This window comes from Myotis nattereri, assembly GCF_964212035.1.
Source record: "Myotis nattereri genome assembly, chromosome: 12".
NCBI classification, from domain to species: domain Eukaryota; kingdom Metazoa; phylum Chordata; class Mammalia; order Chiroptera; family Vespertilionidae; genus Myotis; species Myotis nattereri.
Genome location: NC_138087.1, coordinates 42,123,191 through 42,147,454, shown reverse-complemented (window position 1 = coordinate 42,147,454; position 24,264 = coordinate 42,123,191). Strand labels below are relative to the sequence as shown.

At 38.0% G+C, this 24,264-nt stretch overlaps 1 protein-coding gene across 1 annotated transcript in view; it reads left to right on the top strand.

Annotated features, from left to right (window-relative positions):
• ALDH1A1 (aldehyde dehydrogenase 1 family member A1) overlaps window positions 1–23,197 on the top strand; it is a 46,881-nt gene extending 23,684 nt beyond the window's left edge. The window contains exons 4-13 of the mRNA XM_081103107.1: window positions 926–1,055; window positions 4,233–4,294; window positions 5,693–5,821; window positions 7,276–7,389; window positions 8,017–8,119; window positions 8,716–8,900; window positions 11,767–11,931; window positions 14,660–14,817; window positions 17,306–17,380; window positions 22,568–23,197. Of these exons, the coding sequence (XP_080959233.1) occupies window positions 926–1,055; window positions 4,233–4,294; window positions 5,693–5,821; window positions 7,276–7,389; window positions 8,017–8,119; window positions 8,716–8,900; window positions 11,767–11,931; window positions 14,660–14,817; window positions 17,306–17,380; window positions 22,568–22,640 (1,194 nt within the window). The 3' untranslated portion in view covers window positions 22,641–23,197. The remainder of the gene's footprint in view (window positions 1–925; window positions 1,056–4,232; window positions 4,295–5,692; window positions 5,822–7,275; window positions 7,390–8,016; window positions 8,120–8,715; window positions 8,901–11,766; window positions 11,932–14,659; window positions 14,818–17,305; window positions 17,381–22,567) is intronic.
• The last annotated feature ends 1,067 nt before the right edge of the window (window positions 23,198–24,264 follow it).

Below are 24,264 nucleotides of genomic sequence, written 5' to 3'. Positions count from 1 at the left end.
TTCCTGCCCCAGAGAACATTAAATTCCAAAGGAAGGGAGGAAAAGAGGAGAGAGGTCATCTGATAATGCTAGGACACTAGACTAGAAAATGTTGAACTTTGCAGTCTGACCATTAAAACAGTAATTAGGAGCCCAGCCAGTGTGGTTCAGTGGTTGAACGTTGACCCATGAGCCAGGAGGTCACGGCTCAATTCTTAGTCAGGGCACATGCCCAGGTTGTGAGCTCGATCCCCAAGGCGGGGCAGCAGGAGGCAGTCGATCGATGATTCTCTCTCATGATTGATGTTTCTACCTTTCTTTCCCTCTCCTTTTCTCTCTCTGAAAATCAACAAAAACATTTAAAAACACACACACACAATAATTATGATAATAGTGGCAAAACTGGGAGTTTCACAATTAAAAATTCTGCTGAAGAAACTTATAGATGAAAGATCCAGGGGCCTGTTAACTTTGTGTGAAGTGATTGCTTCTATCCAGATGGAATTCAAAAATTAAAAATAATTATTGCAGCATTATTAATAGCCACTGACACAAAATTGCCAGCCGCATTTGTATTATACAAGTGAAATCTTGTTGGAACCCTGAACTGTCTAAGGAGACTGGTTGTGCGTGTATCAAATTGTGACCACTTCCTAGCAAGTTGTTGAGTTGGAGGACATTCGGAATGGGACAGAAGAAGCAGGAGGGTTTAGAAACCAGAATCTTATTAACCTTTCTATCTAGATCTTGCTATGTGGCCTTAAGCAAATCAAAGCAAGTCATCTTAACTCCATTTCCAGTCTCCTTTTTAAGGAGGTTAAACAAGATGACTGCTATTTCCAGAATTTACTAGTGCATCATTATTCAAAATATTAACTATATATTTTCAATCTAAAAATTTATAGAAGTCTAGATTTGAGGTTTGATCTTTTTTATTTTTTTCCAGACAATGGAGGCAATGAATGGTGGAAAACTATTTTCCAATGCATATCTGATGGATTTAGGAGGCTGCATAAAGACATTACGCTACTGTGCAGGGTGGGCTGACAAGATCCAGGGCCGAACAATACCTATTGGTAAGTAGCTCTGAGGAGATTTCTGTAGAGCTGAATAATTCCAAACACCCCCTTTAAAGATGTCAACCAAATAAGGCAAATTTATTGTCTTCTCGACTTTGAGACAATGCAGTTCTGAATCTGGAAGTTCAGCTACAATTCATCATTTGGCTTTTAAAATTGTTTCAGCATAATCCGTGCAGAAGATAACACTACAGATGTTGTAGAAAATATTAAAGTGAGACCATTATTATGCTTGAATTACTGACTTAAGGCAATTTTCTTTCTAAGGACCCAAACTTTTCAAAGAGGGTCACTGTAATTATTTATGCAGGTTTTATTCCTAGAGGCACTTATACCCTTTCTAAATTGTAATTATTTAAGCCACTTTGCATATCATGTGTGAGTCACTTTATGATCATCTGTGCCTGGTCTCACTTAGTTTAGCTACATCAGATTACTTAAACCAGTTCACACATGTGACTGTTTTTATAGCCTGATTTAAGAATTTGTATGAGTGAATATTTTGTGTGTGAGTATTTTAGTAGAGTATGCACATGATGGGATAGGAATATTTAAAAAGCATCATTTTGGAAGACATTATGGATAGAATTTGATTCATATAAACACTGACTATAGAAATACAGCGCCCTCCAGGACTGGCCCTGATGGGCATTTCCAATGTAATTAGAGCATCCAGCAGGTTAGAAGTGAGAGCCAGGAAGTTAAAAGGGGAGAGCGAGAGCCTGGTGATACCAAGAAATGTGGCTATTTTAGAAACTCTTACTTAACCCTTTGACAGAATGGGAGGAGTCCGTTAAAGTTACCAATAGGTTTTGATAAGGAGCCTTCTTGCTATGAGAGCCAAGGGAGTTTTTGTGGGAACTAGGCCAGAGAACTCACAGCACAATGTAACCTCAGGACAACCACATCAAACTCTGAGGCATACGAAGAAGTCAAGTCCAGGTTGAAAAGAAATGTACTTTGGACATTTTTTTTTCATGGATTAAGAGAGTTTGCTTTTATTGTTTGGTAGGCAAAAACAAAACATTTTAGAACATGCCAGTATGAAAGATTTATTGCTCTTAAGATTTTTTTTTTTAAATTCTGCTACTTTTCAATTTTACTATTGTTTAAATTATATTATTTAAATTTTTTTCCATCATTACTGGTAGAACTTAGAGCTTCCAGAAACAGAACTTTAATAGTTTTTTTCTTAGTCACACGCCTTTTACTTCCTTTCTCATGAAAGAAAGGAAACTTGGAGAATAAGAATGCTTTAGAAAACAGCCCTCCTGTATGGTGAGAGAGAGAATGAAATATCTTTCAGATCTATCCCAATTTTGCATTTTGGCTTTGGCCTAGTTCAGTTTTATGTTTCTCTCATCTCAAATTGCTATGTAAGACTCAAATGTAGAATCTAATGTACAAAATAAACTGCTGGAAAAATAGATCCAGAGACATCGAAGCATAGAACAGACTATGAAACCTCAGGGAAGGCAGGGGTGGGAAGAGATCAAAGAACTTGTATGCATGTATGCATAACCCATGGACACAGATAATACGGGGGTGAAGGCCTGGGGCAGACAGTGGGGGTGGGCTAGAAGGGGTCAATGGGGCGTGTAATGCTTTCAGTAGTAAAGATTTAATTTTAAAAATTGCTATTTGAAAGCTCAAATTGTTATCTTGCAAATAGTTGGAGATATCTTGTTTTATTATTGCTGTCTGTACCTTCTTCCCACATCAGCCCCAAATTACCATTTCATGGATGTCAGTCACATTATATATAAACTAGAGGCGCGGTGCACAAAAATTTGTGCACTCAGGGGGGAGGGAGGGTCCCTCAGCCCAGCCTGTGCCCTCTCGTAGTCTGGGACCCCTTGGGGGATGACCACCTACTGGCTTAGGCCTGCTCCCCGGGGGATTGGGCCTAAGATGGCAATCAGACATCCCTCTGGCAGCCTGGCAGCCCTCAGGGGATGTCCACTTGCCAGCGGGGAGCAGGCCTAAACTGCAGTCGGACATCCTTAGCGCTGCTGAGGAGGCAGGAGAGGCTCCCACCACCACCACTGTACTGGCAGCCATCAGCCTGGCTTATGGCTGAGCAGAGCTCCTCCCATGTGAGAGTGTCCTGACCACCAGAGGGCAGCTCCTGCACTGAGCGTCTGCCCCCTGGTGGTCAGTGTGTGTCATAGTGACCAGTCATTCCCAGTCTTTCTGCTATTAGGGTCAGTTTGCATATTACCCTTTTACTATATAGGATAGAGGCCTGGTGCATGGGTGGGGGCCTGCTGGTTTGCCCTGAAGGGTGTCCCGGATCAGGGTGGGGGTCCCATTTGGGTGCCTGGGAAGCCTGGATGAGGGGATGATGGCTGTTTGCAGCTAGTCACACCCCCTTCAGGTTGGGGGTCCCCACTGGGGTGCCTGGCCAGTCTAAGTGAGGGGCTGAGGGATGTTTTCAGACTGGCGGGTGACTGAAGCTCCCAACCTCTCCTTTTTTTCTTTTTTTTTTCTTTTTTATATATTTTATTGATTTTTTACAGAGAGGAAGGGAGAGGGATAGAGAGTCAGAATCATCGATGAGAGAGAAACATTGACCAGCTGCCTCCTGCACAGCCCCCACTGGGGATGTGCCTGCAACCAAGGTACATGCCCTTGACCAGAATCAAACCTGGGACCTTTCAGTCCACAAGCCAACGCTCTATCCACTGAGCCAAACTGGTTACAGCTGTTTTGTTTTGTTTTTATTCTGGGATTTATTTACCTTCTACGGCTGTCACTGGAACTGAGAGCCAGCTTTAGCTCTGAGGCTCGGCTCCAGCTCTGAGGCCTTGACTGCTGAAAGCAGGTATCTGGGTTTGTTTGGGTTCTATAATCAAAACTCTGTTGCAGCTCCAGCTCTGAGGCCCGGCTGGATGAAAGCAGGTTTCTGGGGTTTGTTTAGCTTCTATAATTGCAACAATGTTTCTTAGAGTGCAGCTCAGAGGCCGGCACTGGCAGGCGGGGAACCTTGGCTTCCTCCATCACTGGAGCAAGCAAGCCTCCTATTCGCTTCAGTTTCCTGGCTGCCAGCCGCCATCTTGGTTGGCATTAATTTGCATATCGCCCTGATTAGCCAATGGGAAGCGTGACAGAGGTATGGTTAATTACTATGTTTGTCTATTATTTGATAGGATGATAATGTGTTTTATTTTCTAGATGGAGACTTTTTTACTTATACAAGACATGAGCCTATTGGTGTGTGTGGCCAAATCATTCCTGTAAGTCGGTCTCCTATTTAATTTTCAATCTTAAAAAGAAAATGAGTTCTAATTGTATTTCATTTGGTAATGAGGCTTTCTCCAGCACAAATGGATGCTTAGATGTTTGACAAATGTGTGACAAATGTAGTAACTGTTGAACTTGTGTCCCCCTGTGACTGAATTCCTTGGAAATGAATTACATAATCCAGAAATCTGTCTATATCCTGCATATTTCTTGAGAGTGTTTCAATATTACAGCGTCAACAAATCTTGACCTTTTACTCAATGGTTTGTTTTTAAAATGCTGTATTATATACTCTTTTTGAGACTTTGTTTTTAAAAAGCAGAATTATATACTCTTTTCAAATCCTGAGTGAATTTTTTAAGTTAAAATGGAAGAAACTGTTGGATCACTGTATGGAATATAGCCTCACTTTACATAAGAAGCTTTGATACTTCAAATTCTGGATAGAGAAGTTAGTATTTTAAAGCAGAATTATGAAGATTCTCTTTTAAGCCCCACAAATAGGAAACTATCTAATTAGATTGCATTTTAACTCTCATATTTTAAAAAGGCCAAATAAAACGATGGTAAAATGTCCCAAAGTTCCTAGAGGAGGAAGTAGCAATGACTTATATTCTGCTTCAATGAGATTGAAATGTATACGTATCAACATTGAATGAAATTTCTTCTTAGTTCAAAAATTCCAATAAAATGCATAACACAACACAATCTCAAATACAAATAATAGCTAATATTTACTGACCGCCTGTGATGAACCAAGTGTGTTAAGTACTTGGCCCACTTTCTTCATGAATCTCCAGGACAGCTTTCTGAGATAGAGAAGACTTGCATCAACATGTACAGGTTATGAACTCATGCTGAGAGAGCATGCAACTCGTCTGAATTCACATGGCCGATTGGTGGTTGAGCTAAGATGTGAATCAAGCTCTCAGCCTTCAGACCCTAGACTTATTTGCCTTGGACAAGATATTTGTCTTAGAAATAAATGCTAATTAATGTTATTGGGTAAATAGTTATAATAGATGATCTGCATACAGAGAGAGAAATAATCACATTTTGAAACACATATAACTTATAGTATGTTTAATAGTAATGCTTGATTTCCAAACCATGCAGTGGTTTTTGTTTTTTTCCTGGTAGAAAAAGCTCAGGATAACAGCACTTGATATGTTGTGGGCCCCTCTTGCTCCTCTTCTGTGTCCAGTTTTTTCCCCACCTTCTTAGTATTTATGAGTTGCTTTTAGCAAATAATTTACTTAGAATACTCCTGACTAAACAAACCTACTACAATAATTATTTAACATCTACAGGAAGTGTATAATGTAGAAGTCAGATTAGTGACTGTGACTTTCAGCAATTCAAAGACTCTATTGTTTCCTATTGCCTTCTAGTGGAATTTCCCGTTGGTTATGTTCATTTGGAAAATAGGGCCTGCCCTCAGCTGCGGAAACACAGTGGTTGTCAAACCGGCAGAGCAAACTCCTCTCACTGCTCTTCACGTGGCATCTTTAATAAAAGAGGTAAGTTTCCTAAATCAAAATATGCACAAGACTCAGGAGTCCTGCCTTGCAATAGGAAGACCTCATTTGCTGCTACTGTAAACTGCATTGCTTGCCAATGGCTCCTGTCCAGTGCAGACACATTTAGCATGGCAGCCGGCTGGCAGCTCCGCGGGCAGTCAACCAAAATGAACCTCTGCCCAAAGGGAGCCAGGGAGCCAGACTCAGAGGCTTCATGTGAAACAGTTGCCTCATGATCACTTTTTTGTTTGTTATCCCAACTCTCATGAATGAAAAATTTATATTAAAATTGGTACAATTTTCATTAAAATGTTGAAATGTATGTTGGTTTATAACTGCCATTAATGGTCTGGAGTTTCTGCAAATTGTCTAAATAGTTCATCCGAAGGTTGGAGGCCTCTGTGCCAATATGCTTGCTTGTCATGTTGAGCCACATTATTTTTAAACACATCTACTCACAAGGGGATCTGTTGACATCCTCTCTTCTATTGTGGCTTCCTCTAAATGTACCTTCTTGGTCACTAGAAACATAAATTTAGGAATACTGAACCCATATTTTAAAAAGACTCTTCACTTCAAATTTTAAAAAGTGAAAAGAGAAAGCAGATGGAGGGTTGAGGAACTAGGTGAAAAAAAAAAGGTGAAGGGATTAAGAAATACAGATTAGTAATTGAAAAAACAGTCTCAGGGATGTACAGCACAGCATAGGGAATATAGTCAATAATATTGCAATAACTATGGTGCTGTCAGTACTTGAAATATGGGGGGATCACTTTGTAATGTATATGATTACCTAACCATTATGCTGTACACTTGAAACTAATCAAAAATAATATTGAATGTAAACTGTAATTGAAAAATAAAATTGAAAACGAGGCATTGTGATATAAATAACATGAAATTTTAATGTGCACATGTCGGTTGCAACACTGTTTTCTACCTGGTAATTATTTAACTAGGAATAAAATTAATCTGTGAACCTTAATCATGAATGGACGATAGTTCTTATCTAACATTGTACTGATCACATAATGCCAATGGGGATTTGTAACCCAGGTGTTAAGCCCTGAACAATCAACAGGTAGAAACTAAAATGTGGGATCCCTTTAGCTGCTTATTTTTGCTTTCCTTCTATGTGAGTAATTTATAAGACACTTCTATACAGATTATCCTTTTGTATTGCTATTATGCAATTTGAGACAGCCATCACTGGAGCAATGATCTATAAAAGTCAAACATGGACTTACCCTGAGAAGAAATGTTCCCTCAACAATGCAACCGGCCCTTGAGGTTACTTTAGTGGGCTAACAAGTGAAATAACAATAGTGATGATAATAGCGAAACCACTTCAGTGGATCTTGTTTGCTATGGAAGCTCATAAAGTTAACACAGAGTGGCCGCTTCCATCCCATGTTCTCATTTCTGTCATAACTGTTTTACTTTGCATCTTTTAGGCAGGCTTTCCTCCTGGAGTTGTGAATATTGTCCCTGGTTATGGGCCGACTGCAGGGGCTGCCATTTCTTCTCACATGGACGTAGACAAAGTGGCCTTCACTGGATCTACGGAGGTAACATCATTTCCTTAGGCCAGTCGTTAAGAAGGTCTGCATCTCCAGCTGTCAGAAGTGTGTTTTATGTAACTGTTTTTAAGCCGACATTTCCTTAAAACAAAAGTTCCTTTTTAATGATTTGTTCCTTATTCTAACCTTCAAGCATGTTTATAGAATATAAGCAGATGTGGTTGAGATGAAACAAAATACCTATTACCAACTCAGAAGGAGTGAAGTGAGCTGCTTTCAGTGTTCTCATTCCTTTCCCTGATGAGAAATATGACCAGTTGTTAGACCTTGGCATTTGGTTAGGTCCAGTTTATGATAGAAAATATAAATTAGGCTACAGTGATTTGTATGAATAAATGTAATTTTACCCTGTAGATTATAAACTTTAAACAGCAGAGCCTCACCCTTAGCTCCTTATTTGGGGCTCTCTCTTCTATGGACATTCTGAAAGGCCAGCAGCTCAGCTTCCCTGGATGTTGTTGCTGGCCCAGCCTAACTTTTCTGCCTCTCTGGCTCCAGGTGGGCCTTCTAGAAGGTTAATGAACAAGGGCCCAAACCGGATTAAAGTAAAATGCTAAATAAGCCTGCCTTCATGAGAGCAGCGTAAGCCTCCTCTTTTGTAACGCTCCATTTCAGGTTGGCAAAATGATCAAAGAAGCTGCAGGGAAAAGCAATCTGAAGAGGGTGACCCTGGAGCTCGGCGGAAAGAGCCCTTGCATTGTGTTTGCTGACGCAGACAGTGAGTAGAAGCCACTTGTTAACTTTTCCCTCTCCATCCTTCCTCGTGTCTGGTAATGTCATCCAGTGAACTTGACGTTTACAAAGGGGTTTGCTTCTAACGTCAAAGTGTAAGGCCTTAATCAGAGTCCAGAATTACTCTTAAGAAATCTCTTAACTTGTCCTAATGTGATAACTCTAGGTAAGTCTAACAGAGACACTCTTTCTTGCTGGTTTGGGATAGATTACTATTCTCTCAGCTGAACTCTGGATGAACTAATGGTTTTACACTTAGGAGGCACAGCATATTTTTTAAATTCCGTACCTTTTAATATTAACATCACATTAAGAAGAGTGAGATACCCTCAGACATATTGGACTAGGCCAACAACCACATTTATTCAGATTCTACTATTCATTGCCACCATTTCAGAAGCAGAAAGGATTAGAAAGGTTAATTTGTCACCTGGCTGATAAGAGGTGGAATATATTGAATCAATATCTGACTACATGACTCATGATATTTCTGTAACACCCTATTGCCTTTGAGAAATGTGTATAAAAATATATCATCTTTAGAAAAGATCTCTTTTTTTAACATGAGTGTCTTCTTTGCAGTGGACAATGCCGTTGAATTTGCACACCGTGGGTTATTCTACCACCAGGGCCAATGTTGTATAGCTGCATCCCGGCTTTTTGTGGAAGAATCAATTTATGATGAGTTTGTTCGAAGGAGTGTTGAGCGAGCTAAAAAGTATGTTCTTGGAAATCCTCTGACCCCAGGAGTCAGCCAAGGCCCTCAGGTGAGTATGAAGGAATAGCCTTTTCAGGGGACACTATAAAGTGTCCTCCTTAAGCCTAGTTTTTATTGAATAGCATTACTTCCCAGATATGTAGTATCTTCCTAGGTGACAATATTATAACAGTGTGATTTAAAAGACAATTAATCTAACTCCCAACAATTTTTACATCTAAGAGTTTAACAGTCATGTTGGGAATTAAAGATGTGAGGGAAAACAACAAATTATATAAATTTCTAGTTTTCTTCAATCTTCATGCTTCTTGATTTATATATACAGTTTCCTGTCCACTTGGAAGTTCTTAAACAATGATATCACTTAGTTCTTCCTCAGAATCAATCCTTTGTTTCAGCTTCCATCCCACAGGGAGAGGCACCCAGCACATTCCTAAATTCTCTCCAGTGCTTTCAGTTGCTCTAATGGTGACACGTGTCCTGAAAGGTCTTGAGTTCCTGGGTTTGTAGCAAACTTCTCATCTTAGTTAAAAACCGATCATTCCTCTAGGGTCCCCTTTTTCTTCTGTCTTCCTAGAACCATCACCAATAAGAGTGTCTCTTTCTTTAACTCTTTCTCTTATCCAAAGGTGACCCTTCCCTCTTCCTTGCCCAGTTCTTTGTTATGGAAGCTCCTGGAACTTTGGTTCTAAACTTACTCCTACCCTTTGGAATCTTGATCTAGAGCAGAGAATTTCGCCCCCCTCCCCACCAAAGAGACAACTGGTATTGTTTGAGATATTTCCAATTGTCACAACTAGGGGCAAGAAGTGGTTGGTTCTACTGTCATCTAGTGGGTAGAAGCCAGAGATGTTACTTAACACCTTACAATGCACAGGAGAGCCCCACATCAAAGATTTTTCTGGCCCAAATGTCAGTAGGGCCACTGTTGAGAAATCCTGCTCTAGAGACTACACATTAAGCTCAGAGGCTCTATTCTTTCACAATATTCATATATACTGTTCCACACTTGATTTGGGGGGGAAAACACTATTATTGACTTATTCACTAAGCCAAAGATAAATCTGATTAACCACAAGTTATCAGCAAAACCCTGGAATAGGTACCTGGCAATGCCAAAAGAAACAGGTTATGCTACCCGACTTCATAAAGTTTAGAGTTGAGATACATTAAAAGGCTGTCTTGTAGTTTCCTGCTCATGCAAGATATCCTAGTAGGAAAATCTTAGGAGTTAGGCAATGCCAAACATTCAGACATAAAAGCTCGAAAATAGCTGGCAAATAAGGTAATAAGTGGCTGAGTGTTATCCCTTTATGCTTTGTATTTATTTTGGAGTCACATTTTGCTATAACGTAGTGCTGGTTGTCTGACCACATTGTCCGTAATGAGACATTAAATATAAATTCCTGTAATTTTAGAAGTTAGTGACCATGTAAGTTTTCTAACCAATAATTCTTTACCTTCTATATGCCAGTGCATAAGCAGGGGTTGCATTGTCACCAAAGATACATCATGAGATTAAAAAAATAATTTTTGGAGGTATAGTCAGATTAATGTATTGGAATAGGCCAGAGAAGTTTGTAGGAAGTGCATGGATCTTTGACTACTTATTGACAGAATATCTTCGCCAGGCAGAGCTACCTAACCTCACCTCTTCGTCTGGTTGTATTAAATATTATACAGTAATTTAAATATTACCTCTTATTAAATCAATACTACAGCTTCATTTATCTGATGGAAATGAAGAAACATTTTGTTTTTGGAATATTCCATTAAATATTGTGCACTGAGGAGCATTGAGCGACATTGTACGGAATGTTGTGCCAATCTTAGAAAATGGTTTCCACTTTCCAAATAGCATTTAATCTAATTGGCTATGGTTGCTGAGTTGTGTGCAGTTAGAACTTTATAAAAACCTTTTATTGGGCCTTGGAAGATGGGGTAGATTTCAGAGTCAGAGAAGAAAATGAAGAACAACATTTTTTTTAAGTAGTGAGAAAAGACAAGTTAGCTTGGTAACTCACCTTAACCCCTCGATCTCTGAAGATTTCCCTTTAAAACCTCAGCCACACCTGAGACAAAACAGTCTTCGCCAGTGGTTTGGCGTCCAGGAGTCACCCAACCCCTCAACGTCCCAACATAGGAATTGAGGCAACAGGTGGCACCATTCTGGTCCGTGGAGGGGAGGTGTGTGTTCTTGGTGTTCCCAGACAAAACTCTGCACTCATTTTTCTGCTTATAAAAATATTATTTAACAAACCATTATTAAAGTTCTGTAGTTTTTGTTGCATGTTTAGATGTGGCCCAGTTAATGAAGTGGGATGGCAACAATCAGAATAGGCCAAAAATTAAAACCAGACCTACTGTTTACCCCAGGGGACCTGAACCGGGAAGGCTGGCCAGGCTGTGGTCAGCATGGACCCAGCCGTGAGGGATGACCAGAAATGAGGAGAACCAGACAGGGGTCCAGGAGTCTTCCTAATGTCCCGTAGCATCTTCTTTCCAACTGCTATATCTAATTCAACCCAGGACCGGAGTTCTTTTTTCTCACTAACACTCTTTCTATTTCAGTTAGGACTCTAGTTTCCAGCGTGTTTCATTAACAGGCATTTCTTTGAGCGTGAAAAAATGAGTCATGTGTTTGCAGTGCCAACAGGCTTTTCTTATACAACTGTAAAAAAAAAAAATTACTAAGTACACATCTCTATCTTCAAGATACATGGAAATGTCATCAAAAAAGGTTTCAAAAGTTATATGAAAATAAAATATACCCAAAGAATGAATCTGAGCCTCTGTCCGCTGTGTTGATTATTTGACTTAATAGCATTCTGAAGCCCTCCGTAACAGGCCTCGCAATTATTTTCTCTACAAGTTGTTAAATTTCTTTTCCTTTTCATGTGGTATTTTTCAAATAGATTGATAAGGAACAATATGAAAAAATACTTGACCTCATCGAGAGTGGGAAGAAGGAAGGGGCCAAGCTGGAATGTGGTGGAGGCCCCTGGGGGAACAAAGGCTACTTTATCCAGCCCACGGTTTTCTCTAATGTCACCGATGAGATGCGCATTGCCAAGGAGGAGGTAAATGGCTTCATTCTGCTCTGTTCCCTCTATTGCCGCATTTTGTCTGCGGGTGTGTACCCAGTGTCCCTTGAAAATTCTCTCTTTGAACATCTTTCTCAGTAAATGTTACTTTTTATTTCTGTTATTGATAAAGGTTTAAAGTTGTGATCAAGACTAAAAATAGTAAGGAATGTATTGGGCAGGCCAACAATATCCAGCCAAATACAGATCAGAATGCTTAACAATTTCTAGATGCTTCCTTCACAGGCTTAAAGTAATAGAAAAGAAAATTGTCTCTTTAATATTGCTTTTTCTCCTTTGGAAAGAAAATATTTGAAAATAATGGGAAAGGATAAATTATATGCAGTTTTTTTTACTTAAGCTTTTTATTGTGAGATGACTGTAGATTTAGTTGCTGTAGTAAGGAGGGATACAGAAAAATCCATCTACTCTTTATCCAGTTTCCTTCAATGGTAACATCTTGCAAGACTATAGTATCACAGCAAGTATGTTGACATTGAAACAATTAAGACACAGAACCACATTTCATCACCACATGACACCTTCATTCTTCCATTTAATAGCCTAATCCATGTCCCTTCTACCCATCCTTGGCTTTCCCTTCACCACAAATCTATTCCCTATTTCTATAATTTTTTCATCAAAAGAATGTTAAACAAGTGAAATCATACTTCATGTAACCTTTCGGGATTCACTTTTTCTCACTCAACACAATTCTTTCTATATAGATTCATCTAGGTGTTGCATGTAAGAATAGTTTTTCCTTTTTATTGCTTAGTAGTATTCCATAATATGATGTACCACAGTTTGTTTAACCGCTCACCCATTGAAGAACTTTTGGGTTGTTTCCAGTTTGGGAAACATTGCTATAAACATTGGTGTACAGGTTTTTGTGTGAACATAAGTCTTCATTTCTCTGGTATAAATGCCCAGGAGTACAATAGCTGAGTCATATGTTAAATGCAGTTTAAGAAACCTCCCAACTGTTTTCTAGAGTGGCTGAGAGATTTCACATTCCCATTAGCCATATACGAGTGGTCCAGTTTCTCTGTATTTTTTTCATATTCTGTTCATTCAGCAAATGTTTATTGCAAGTTTATGAAATGACAGAGAATCTAAGTGGGTTACTTTCTTTCCCAAAATGTCATCAAATTAGGGGGAAAGTGCAGAACCATTTCCGATCTGCAAACAGGAAATAAATAGGCGGGGGAAAAAACACAAAAAAACAAATGCATATGGATAATCAAACAACTTCTTTCCTCCACATCAGTTCAGCCCTCCACTGAATTATAACTTGCATTTGCTGATTTCAAATATTTGTCTTATTAGGTCATTCTTGCTTATCTTGGTTAACAGAAGATAGAATTAGAAAAAAAACTTCAAGCATGTATTGTGTTCCTACAATATTCATGGTAGAACAGCTTGTGTGTTACTTCAAAGTAGGAGCCTGGCCAGGCCGTGGTGGCTCAGTGGTTGAGCGTTGACCTATGATCCAGGAGGTCACGGTTTAATTCCCAGTTAGGACATATGCCCGGTTGTGGGCTAGATCCCTAATCCTTAGGAGGCAGACAATCAATGATTCTCATTATTGATGTTTCTACCTTTCCCTCTCCCTTCCTCTCTGAAATCTATATATATAAAAGTAGGAGCCTGGGGCCAAATGCTGTGTTCAATTAAAATTATGTAATATATTAATACATCTATTACAGTAGATGGTTCACAAGCCAATATCCTTAGATTTATAACCTTCAGATTTATACTCAGCCTCTACTAAATGGTAGCTTCCCCCTCCTACACTTAGAACAATGATGAACATCAGAAAACTATCCTTTCTGATTTTTGTCTTCTTTAATTGACATTTCCCAGAAAATTCTGGTAACACTCAAAGGAGCCCTCTTTACTTTTAATATATGTGTTATGGAACAATAATATAGGAGTTTACTTTTTAAGAGAAACCCCAGTTGTTTTTCTCCTACCAGGAGGTAAGATACAGAATGAGTTGAGTTTGGGTTGCACTAACTAGAGTTCAGCAAAAGTGAAAGTGCTCAGGCTAGAATGAGCAAATTGTGAATTTGTTTCCTGTGTTGTGATTATAATCATTGTCAATGAATTCATGCTTTGGTTAGTACAGAGTGAATAAGGATTTAAGCTCTGGTAGTAATGAATCATTCTGTTTGGTATGTGAGTTGAATAAGACTTGGCTGAAGTGTAGAAGCTGAACAAAAATTCATGTTGTTTTACCTAACTTGGTTAATTATGAAAATGTCTAAGACCAATATAATAGTTGATATTTCAATTGATGGTAAACTGATATTTAAAACATTATTATCAATCATTGCCTATTCATGTATCCAGTAGAACAAACATTACTTTCTTGGTTTGCTGTTTATGTAGTTACTTGAAAGATGAGGAAAACTAGGGAGAAAATTTAAAACGTTCCGAAATAGAAAAGCAACTCTGTAGTTAATGATTTCATGCATAATCATTAAGTTCTTGAAAGAGTAATTCCAATTCTAGAAAACAAATTATGCCTTATTTGTATCCCATCTTGTCCCAAAGAGAACATAACACGTTTTAACCTAGCATTCCAGCAGTTACCATTTTGATCCTTACACATGAGATGAGAAGCAAAATCTTAATTTAGGATGATTTATAAGGCAGAAAATTATATTATCTAAAATATTTAGTTTTAACCTATTACTTTGATTCATTTCTTGTGGTGTAGATATTTGGACCAGTGCAGCAAATCATGAAGTTTAAATCTTTAGATGATGTGATCAAGAGAGCAAACAATACTTTCTATGGCTTATCAGCAGGAATCTTTACCAAAGACCTTGATAAAGCCATAACAGTCTCCTCTGCTCTGCAGGCCGGAACAGTGTGGTAAGTCAGACCTATAAATACTGGCTTTTCAATGATAAGTACATGAATAGGTTACTTTATCCTTTTCATTTGGAATCGCATGGCCTGCTGGAAAACAGTTGTTACCAAAAACGAAACACACTCACACACCCTCTACGATTTTGGAAGGATATTTTCTTTAACTCCTTCCAGCCTCCTGAAATTGCTTGCCCCAAGTATGGATGCTAGGCACTGCACTGCTTTCTTTATATTCATTATCTGGTTTCACATTACAGCTGCTTACATATGTTAAATTTACCAGTGGAAAAAATGAAAGCTTACCAAGATCACACAATGAATGACAGCTGAAACTCAGACTTATTTAAAACTCTACAGCAGTGGTTCTCTACCTTGGCGGCACATTAGAGTCGCCTGAGGAGCATTCAACTTACATACACCGATTTGTGGTGAGGAGAGTGTGCATTAAACCTACTGATTATATCACTCTCTGTGACTGAGTCTGGGCATCGCTTTTTTATTGAAGGAGTACTTTTCAAAGATTTCATGATTCTCATGTGTAACCAGGATAGAGGACCACTGCTCAAAAGCCTGATTCTTTCTATAATGCGGTGCTGTCTTTCAGAGACTCTTAATAAAATTAAATCATCAGTATGGCTGGTGACTAATGTAGAATTATCCCATGACACATTTATTAACTTACATACAATAGCAATGATGAATTTTATTATCTCCATTTACTAAAGACTTCCTAGGTATCAAGCACCATATAAAGTACAATTCTATACATCATCTTACACCTTGAAACAACCCTGTTAAATATAACCATGCCCTTTATACAGAGGGGAAAGCATGCTTAGAGAAGCTAGATAACTTTCCCACTGTTCCTCAGGTTCTGAGGGCCAAAACTAGAGTGTGTGGGCATAGCACCTCCCATTATAACAAGAAGGAATCTTAAAAAGAGAATCAATTGGCAAGGCTGATCACTTTGAACTTATATTTTCTCTATTCTCTGTTTACTAGCACTAACATAGTTTCATTTCCAGTGCTTTTAAAAAAAAGACAAGGTTTCAGCTTTTTTACTTTTGGAATCACACAATTATGACATCATTCCACCCAGTGGCGTGGGAATCCCCAGTCAGAAATTTCTTTACTATTAAGACAGAGGCGACTAGATTCTTATTATTGTATATCTTAAAACACAATGATGTTCTGGCATTGTCCCAGAAATAGTCACTGCATGGTGTTTTCCAGATAATTACTGAATTCCAGAGTTTTGGGGATTTTACTCATAATTTCAAATTAATGATTCAATTTTGCAGTTGAAAGAATCATTAAACAAAGCTGAGACAAGTTGTCTTTTGAAAGTGTAAGTTTATTTAAAGAACTATCTTCCAGGAAGAGAGGCTGGGTAAGAACTCTGGAAAATGGATAGCAAATGCTGTAACTGAGAAAATGTCTAAGTATTATCTCAGGATCAATTAATAACCAAACTCTCCCAAGCATAATATAATTTATTTAGAAGTCACACTATTGTTTACCTATCATAATGGCATAAAGAGAGGAAAAGTGTTTTAAAAGAACGTCGTTCCTCCTTTAATATTGTTTTCCTCTTATGTTTAATGAGTCATGTCGATAATTAAATTTTACTGTTCACTTTGACCGCCAGGAAATTCAAAGCTAAACAATTTGTTCATGTCCTGCATAACTACATTCCCCCTTTACTTGATCTTTTATCGTAATTTTTTCTTTAGTTCTAATCACTCATGTTTTTGTAATTATATTTGTTCAGAAATATGGCAAGGAGTAAACAGTTAATAATGAAATCCAACTCCTGCCAAAGCCTCAGTTTAAGCCGTTATTGAACCAATTAATGAAAAAAGTGAACTGAGTAACATGATACATATTGTCATTGCAAAAGAAAATTGACTCTAGCCTGTTAAGCACATAACTCACGAGAATTATAAGCTAATTGAGTGTCAGCGGTAACCCAGCCAACAAACTCCAGTCTCTAGCAAGCCTTTGTCCTATGGCATACAAGCTATTCTAATTCAAACTACAACTTCTGAGGAACATATATCCTACCGAAATGGCTATCCACGTGCTGAGTTGTACCCTTATATTTGTTTCTAGGTTGTATATATGCATATACCAGCGATTTTCAACCAGTGTGCCACAGGAATTTTTAAAACATGGAATACCTAACTATTTAGTCTGAGGCACTTACCTCTTTTCCCTTAGATTGTAAAAATAAATAAAAAATGACAACAGCCAACACAACAACCATCCAGTGTGAGCAAATTATACCTATGCGTTTTGGTGTGCCACAGAATTTTAATAATTTATGTATGCCATGAGATGAAAATTTCTGACTTATACTTATTGCAATGAATATGTTATATTGAAATTAATGGAATTCTTAAAGAACTCGCTGAATTTCTAAAATTCCAGATCTAGGGGTTATTTCATTAGTTCATTATGATCTATAATATACTTTTTTCTTTCTTTCCAGGGTGAATTGCTATAGCATGGTGTCTGCCCAGTGTCCCTTTGGTGGATTCAAGATGTCTGGAAATGGACGAGAACTGTAAGAATAACCTTCTATTAAGATAAATACTTACTTTGATAAAAATAGTTGTCACTCTCAGGGAATTAATCTATAGTCACTACTTAAATTTAAACTTGCCTCTGTTCTTTCCTCTGTTCATACTGCCAAAAAGCTGTTTAAATGCTGGGTTTACCCAGTAAGTACAAAAAGGTAATGGCAGAAGGGAAATAGAACTTAGGTCCCCTATAAATAGTAGGAGTTTACTAACTTTGGTTATTGAAAACATTCCCAGAAATAAGCTAGAAACTACAAATTGGTGATTGTAAGAAGTGTGCAAAAATAAGAACACTATAATTATTTGAAAATACCTCTGAAGTAGATTAGGTGCCTTTATCTAACAAAATTTTCAGCCCAGCCGGTGTGGCCCAGTGGTTGAATGTCAACCCATGCACCAAGAGGTCACAGGTTCGATTCCTGATCAGGGCACATGCCTGGGGTGCAGGCTCAATCCCCAGTAGGGGGCCTGCAAGAGGAAGCAGACCAACGTTTCTATCTCTCCCTCACCTTTCTTCCCCTTCTAAAAATATGTTTTTTAAATTTTTTTTCAATATTGAACTTAATGTGGACTCTAAAATCTAAACTGAAAAGGAAATCTGAATAAAGATTTTGTTCTTTTCTTAATCCTCACCTGAGGAGTAAGGATATTTTACCCAATGGATTTTTTGTTTTGTTTTGTTTTTTTATAAAGAGAGTGGGAGGGAGAGAAAGGAGAAACATGGATGTGAGAGAGACATATTGGTTGGTTGCCTCCCACACTCACCCTGTGTAGGGCCAGGAATTGAACTTGCAACCCAGGTGCATGCCCTAGGCCAGAAATCGGATCAGTGACCCTACAGTGCACAGGCTGGTGCTCTAACCACTTAGCAACATGGGCAAAGGAAAACATGTTTTGAGAATATATATAAAAATGCATTTAGAAACCTTCAATGGCTTTTTAAACAATATATAGACTTTTTAAATGTACACATAGAAAATAATGGCAATATGTTTGCTTAATTTTGTTCAAGCAATTTAACCACTTCATTTCTTAAAACTTTTTTATATTTAGCAACAAATTTTAAAAGTCTTCAAGGTAAAAGACATATCGTATACAAACCTTATGGAATCAGATATAGTAAAGCTGCCCATTTTATAAATAACAAGTAAAAGTGAGTCTCAGTTTCTAAAGGTCATGAATGCATGTGCTTTGTCATTTAAATAAGTCAGCAAAATTACAAATAACCAACTATCTTTGGAGAGCTGGTGAAAGAAGGAAATGATAAAATTATTCACCTTCTTCTCAATATACATTAATTAAGTACTTGTATGTATATAAGAACCAGGGAGCCCCAGAAACATACCATGTCCCATCCTTCATGTAATTGTGGTGGCAGGAGGCATGTGTAACAAGATATATAGTGCAAAATAGCCTACATATGCTATAAAATGAATTGTATTAGATTGGGAGTCCATACCTAAGGGAGGTAAAGCAGTAAAGTGCAGAGCACAGTATTATTGAAGGACAGAACATTGGGGCACCACCAGAGTAAAACATTTCTGGCATCTAACACAACTTTAATCTGTCCAAGGACAGAATTTGTGGTGGGATAGGAGTGGGAGAAGAAAATAGGTCTGTGAGCTCCTTTACATGTTTAAGATTCTATGGTTGTAACTAGTAGAAATTCAGTGGATAAAAACTTAATGGTAGTTGATAGAATAAGAGAAGATCTCAGAAAAGATAGGACTTGATCTAGGGGATGAAACAAGTGTAGAAACTCAGTAAGTAGAGAAAAGGCAGTTCCGAACAGAATGTTACATGTGGCATGTTGAGGGGCTAGTGTTGGTTGGCTGGTGGGGATCTATGGAGTTGGGAAGAATGAGTCCAGAGCTAAATAGGATATGAATTAAGAAGTTTTGAATTCAAGAGAATTTGATTCCATCTTATTAGCGGGGCAGTGAAAAGCTGTGGACATGTTTAGAATGTTGTTGAGGAGGTAGAGAGTGGCAAAAGGTCAACCTGTAAAAAAGTGCATGGCATAGTACAGGAAACATAATTTTAGATTAACCAACTTACATTTGAATTCCAACTCCACCGTTTGCTAGCCTTGAAGCCTGCTCCAAGTTGTACAACTTTTGAGTCTCTGTTTTCTCCTGTTTAATATGGAGATGTTAACACTCCTGTTAAGATGAGGGTGAGAGTAAAATGCCCTACTGCATGTTCATGCCCTAGCACTGATACTCTCACAAAGCGGGGACTCAGCAAATGGAGCCTGCCTTCCCTACCTCTTTTTCTTTATAATATCCATTATTAGTAAGGCTCTTGGAAAAACTAATTACTTTTGTACAAAAAGCTATAGCAAAGGTTAGATTATTCTGAAGGACATGCCACTTTTGTTTAATACAATTTGTTCAAGCCATAAAGAAATTGATAAAGGGATGAAAAAACAGGAACCAACCCCCAGTAATTTCCTGAAAATCTGGAATGTTGGCATAGATAATTTTCTTCTTTAAAATACAAAGGAAAAAGTTTTATGGTAAATACTACTTCAAAAATTCTAGCTGAGGATGCTGCCATTAGTGTCCACCTGAAACCAAATTTGGCAACCTTAATAAACAAGCCATTTTCTACAAGCTGATCAAAGAGAATTATTGAAGCGATCACTTCAAACAACTCCCAAGAGTTCAATGATAATTTATCCTCAACGATTGAAAGGCAGAATTCATCAGTTGGGAACAGAGTCCTCACAGACCTAAAACTAGTGGGATGTAGACCCCCATGTGGCGGTGATGCTGAGTGCCTGAACCTTCATTGGACTCTAGATCATGGTGCTGGCACTGGAATTCATTAAATGACATAAATTCCCCTCTTTGTGTAATTGCACGCATTGTTACTTAGGTTAACCTAAGTTGAGAGTTAACTGCCATTCAAATTTGATTGGCTCTCAGCACCTCACAAGAGATGTCTTTCCTCCTGTCCCTTTTGGAAAAGGGGAGCATGAGAATTTTATAAACTACTGAGCTTATAGAGAGAGCTCACATGAATTTTGTTTTGTTTGATTATATTTGCTAAGTCAGCTCAGCAAACATTTCCTCCTTACTTGATTAGTATCTGGCTCATTTCTGGGTCTAGACCAGCCGTGGGCAAACTACAGCCCGCGGGCCGGATCTGGCCAGTTTGAAATGAATAAAACTAAAAAAAACAAAAAAAAAAGACCGTACCCTTTTATGTAATGATGTTTACTTTGAATTTATATTAGTTCACACAAACACTCCATCCATGCTTTTGTTCCGGCCCTCCGGTCCAGTTTAAGAACCCATTGTGGCCCTCGAGTCAAAAAGTTTGCCCACCCCTGCTCTAGACTGAAAAACAGATGCAGCTTGGGACTAGAGCAGTGGTTCTCAACCTTGGCTGCACATTAGAATCACCTGGGAATCTTGTTAAAATCCTGATTTCTGGGCCTCATTAGTAACAAAGAATCAGAATTTCTGGAGGATGAGGCCCAGAAATCAGGATTTTAACAAGATTCCCAGGTAATTCTAAAGTGCAGCCAAGGTGGAGAAACATGGGTATCACCTGAAAGTCTATTGGAAATGCGGAGTCTCAGGCCTCTCTCCAGACCTACTGGAACAGACCCACATTCAGTCAGGTCCCAGGTTATTGGTATATTGAAGCTTTCAGAAGCACAGAACTAGTCACCCACTGAGGAGTAAGATTAAGTAAAGAGGTGTTTTTGTGTTATGTCATAGACATATATATGCATAGATATATTAAGGAGCAGGAGTTACTTCAACCTGAGTATGACAATAACCACAATACTATCCTGACAGTTTCGAGTGTCCTGTAACCCAAAATACAATGGAAAGTCTATTGGCAAAAATCACGGATTAATTTCTCTAACTTTGTGCGATAAAATACTATCCTTTAATGGGTTTCAGACAACTGAGGCTAAACCCTTTAATTAGTTTGAAGAGCATGCTCACTGAAGCTTTTAGAAGGCATTTTCTGAAGCTTAATGGCCCAAGAAAATAATCAGTGTAAGAGGATTAGGTTACCCAGGAGAAAAAGATGCCTTCTACATACCTGCCTACATCACTAGAAGGGAGGGGTAGAAAAGGATCAAGATCTTTTTCCTCTGTACAACTACATGTGCATTATGATATGATTTTAAGAGTACTTGTAAGTGCATGTAATTTAATGCTCTGATCAAAACAATACAGAGAATAACTTAGCCTAATCTTTTTAGTCATCTATTTAACAAAGGACGAATCATAGTTTTGAAAACTGGTAGAAGGTCTTGATAAACCTGATAACATACCAGGCTCCAATTGATTGACTCAGGTTAATTCCTGATCATTTGGGCTGTATTTAAGAAAAAAAAAAAAAACACACATGGGAGGGGCTAGATGACTAGGAAAACCCAGCAACCACAAAAAGTCCAACAGGTCTGAATTTAGACCAATGAACCCTCTCCCCTTCATAAAAACAAAATAGATAAACAAAAAAAGAAAAACTTCTAACAATAGGTCAGATATTTTTTTATTTTGACCTATTAAGAATCAAAAGATATTATTAAAACTACAGCCAGAAAATACTTTGTTTCAAGCCCTCTCTAATAGAGCATGTTAGAATGAAGATGGAATCATGGTCATTTTTAACCCCCTCATCTGGGCCAATCACATGAATTTACTAATCTTTCTGTACTATTCAAATGGATTATCCAGGGTGAGGCAAAAGTAGGTTTACAGTTGTGAGTACATGAAACAGTTTAGTATTTGTTATTTTCCATACGAACAACTGTAAACCCACTTCTGTCCCACCACCCTGTATATTACTATAGCTCCTCTTGTGCTGTGTCTTATTTATTTTAACCTAACCTAGAATTGGTGTGTGGGTGTGTGGTGAGCTCTTTTATGGTTAAGTAGAACAATGTCAAAAATTGACAGTTTCTGTGAAAATCAACTGAGTATGCATGCTCATTAAAAATGCAAAAAAAATTTGAAAGTTTCTCCTCAAGGAGATTTATGTAAGAGCAGATATCTTATGGTTGGCTAGCTGCTATTTGAAATGTTTCTGTACACAAAATATCTTCCATTGTTCCCAGCCAGATAAGCAGGAACCAAATCATGGACCGTTGCATTTTGTAGTGCTGTGCTAAATTCTCTGGGTTTCCCCCCCACTCTCTCTAGGGGAGAATACGGTCTCCATGAATACACAGAGGTTAAGACAGTCACAATGAAAATTTCTCAGAAGAACTCATAAAGAAACTACATGGAAAGACAGAAGAATCCTCAATGGCTAAGCATCTCATGCTGTCACTAATATATTATGGTGGGTTTTAAATACAAAAATGTTTTCTTGACTGTTTTTTTTTTAAAAAAAATATAAGCTGATCATATTAGCATTGATACTACACATAGAATACTTACGTGTAGCTTATCCTGAATCATTTGCCTTCTGGTATGTGACCTCCAAGTCCTATCTGTAATAAAAAGGATGGATGGATTTAGATGAAAGATCTCTCTAGCTCCATAATAGTCATGTGCTTTTCTTTGTAGCTACTTGTCCAGGATAATCATTGTATAGAAGAGGACCAGTTGTCACTTAGCTTCTTCCCATTAACAGCTCCTTGAAGTACTTAACATGCCTGTTAACTGTAGGGTAGATGTACTCTGTTCCAAGTAGTTGTGAAGTCCTTAGATTTTGTTGAAATGTTTCCAACAATGTCATGTCTTCTTCTCAAATGAAGTAATCCCTGAAATACTTAGCTGTAATCTAATCACAGAGCTTAATAAAAACAACCTTGCATGATTCTGGTTAAGTTTGAATTTTTTTAAGTTGAAGTCTTGGTTATGGTGAATTATTCTCCCTGTCGCCCTAAATCAGTGTTAATTTGAGCGTAAAGATGCATTTAAAAATAAAAGTCTAGCCTACTTAATCTCAAATGGATAAAGAAACATTTTCCAGAGGAACTGTTGAAATTAATAGCAAACATTTGCGATAGATTGTCTCCATCCTTCAGCAAGCATTTATTGAGTTCCTACAAAGTTATGGGATTAAAACTCATAGAATTCTATGTTAGGTGTTATAGAAAACAGGTGAATAGTGGATGGTCCATGATCTCAATTTAGTGGAGAACAAAAATACTATCAAAAAGGAAGGAAAGAAGGAAGGGAGAAAGGGAAGGTGGATGAGGGTGTAACAGGAAGGGAGAGGAGGGCGGGAGAAAGGAAAAGGAAAGAAAGAAATGAATGGAGCTTATAATGGAAATGAGAATTCTAAGAACCATAACAGTGCTGTAATGTGCCAAAGGGGTAGCCATGACCTCTAACTTCAGGAATTGAGTCTGGCCTCATGAAAAAAATTTGACTGGATATGAACCTTAATCGATGATTGATTTGTAGTGAAAAAGGGGGAAAGAGGTCCCAAAACATAGTCTCTCAAGACAGGTTCCATAGGAAAAAGTTTTTGAAAAATTCTATAAACGTAATATCCCCTCTAATAGTTTCAAATTGAACACTGTCATATTCCAGGTTCTGAAAAGCCTTTAAAAACTAATACATTTTCACCCAAATTTATTTAACCAGAGAACTTGCCTTTACCCTACCCTCATTTAATACCAATTAACAATAAGAAACCCATGCTGGAAGATGCTGTTCTATGCAACAAGTGTTCTGTGTGTTCTGAGGAGATATCTGGGGACCAAGAGGGAGCAGCTGAAATAACATCCTCTGTATAAAACTGGACCATACTTACATATTTATTCTCTCATATAAAGAGCTTCTGCATATGCTCCCATGTAAGAAACAAAATCAGTTAATTTTTGGTGTATTACTGTGCATATTCTAAAATATTCTTGGTTCAACAGCTTAAAACTCAAGGCTAG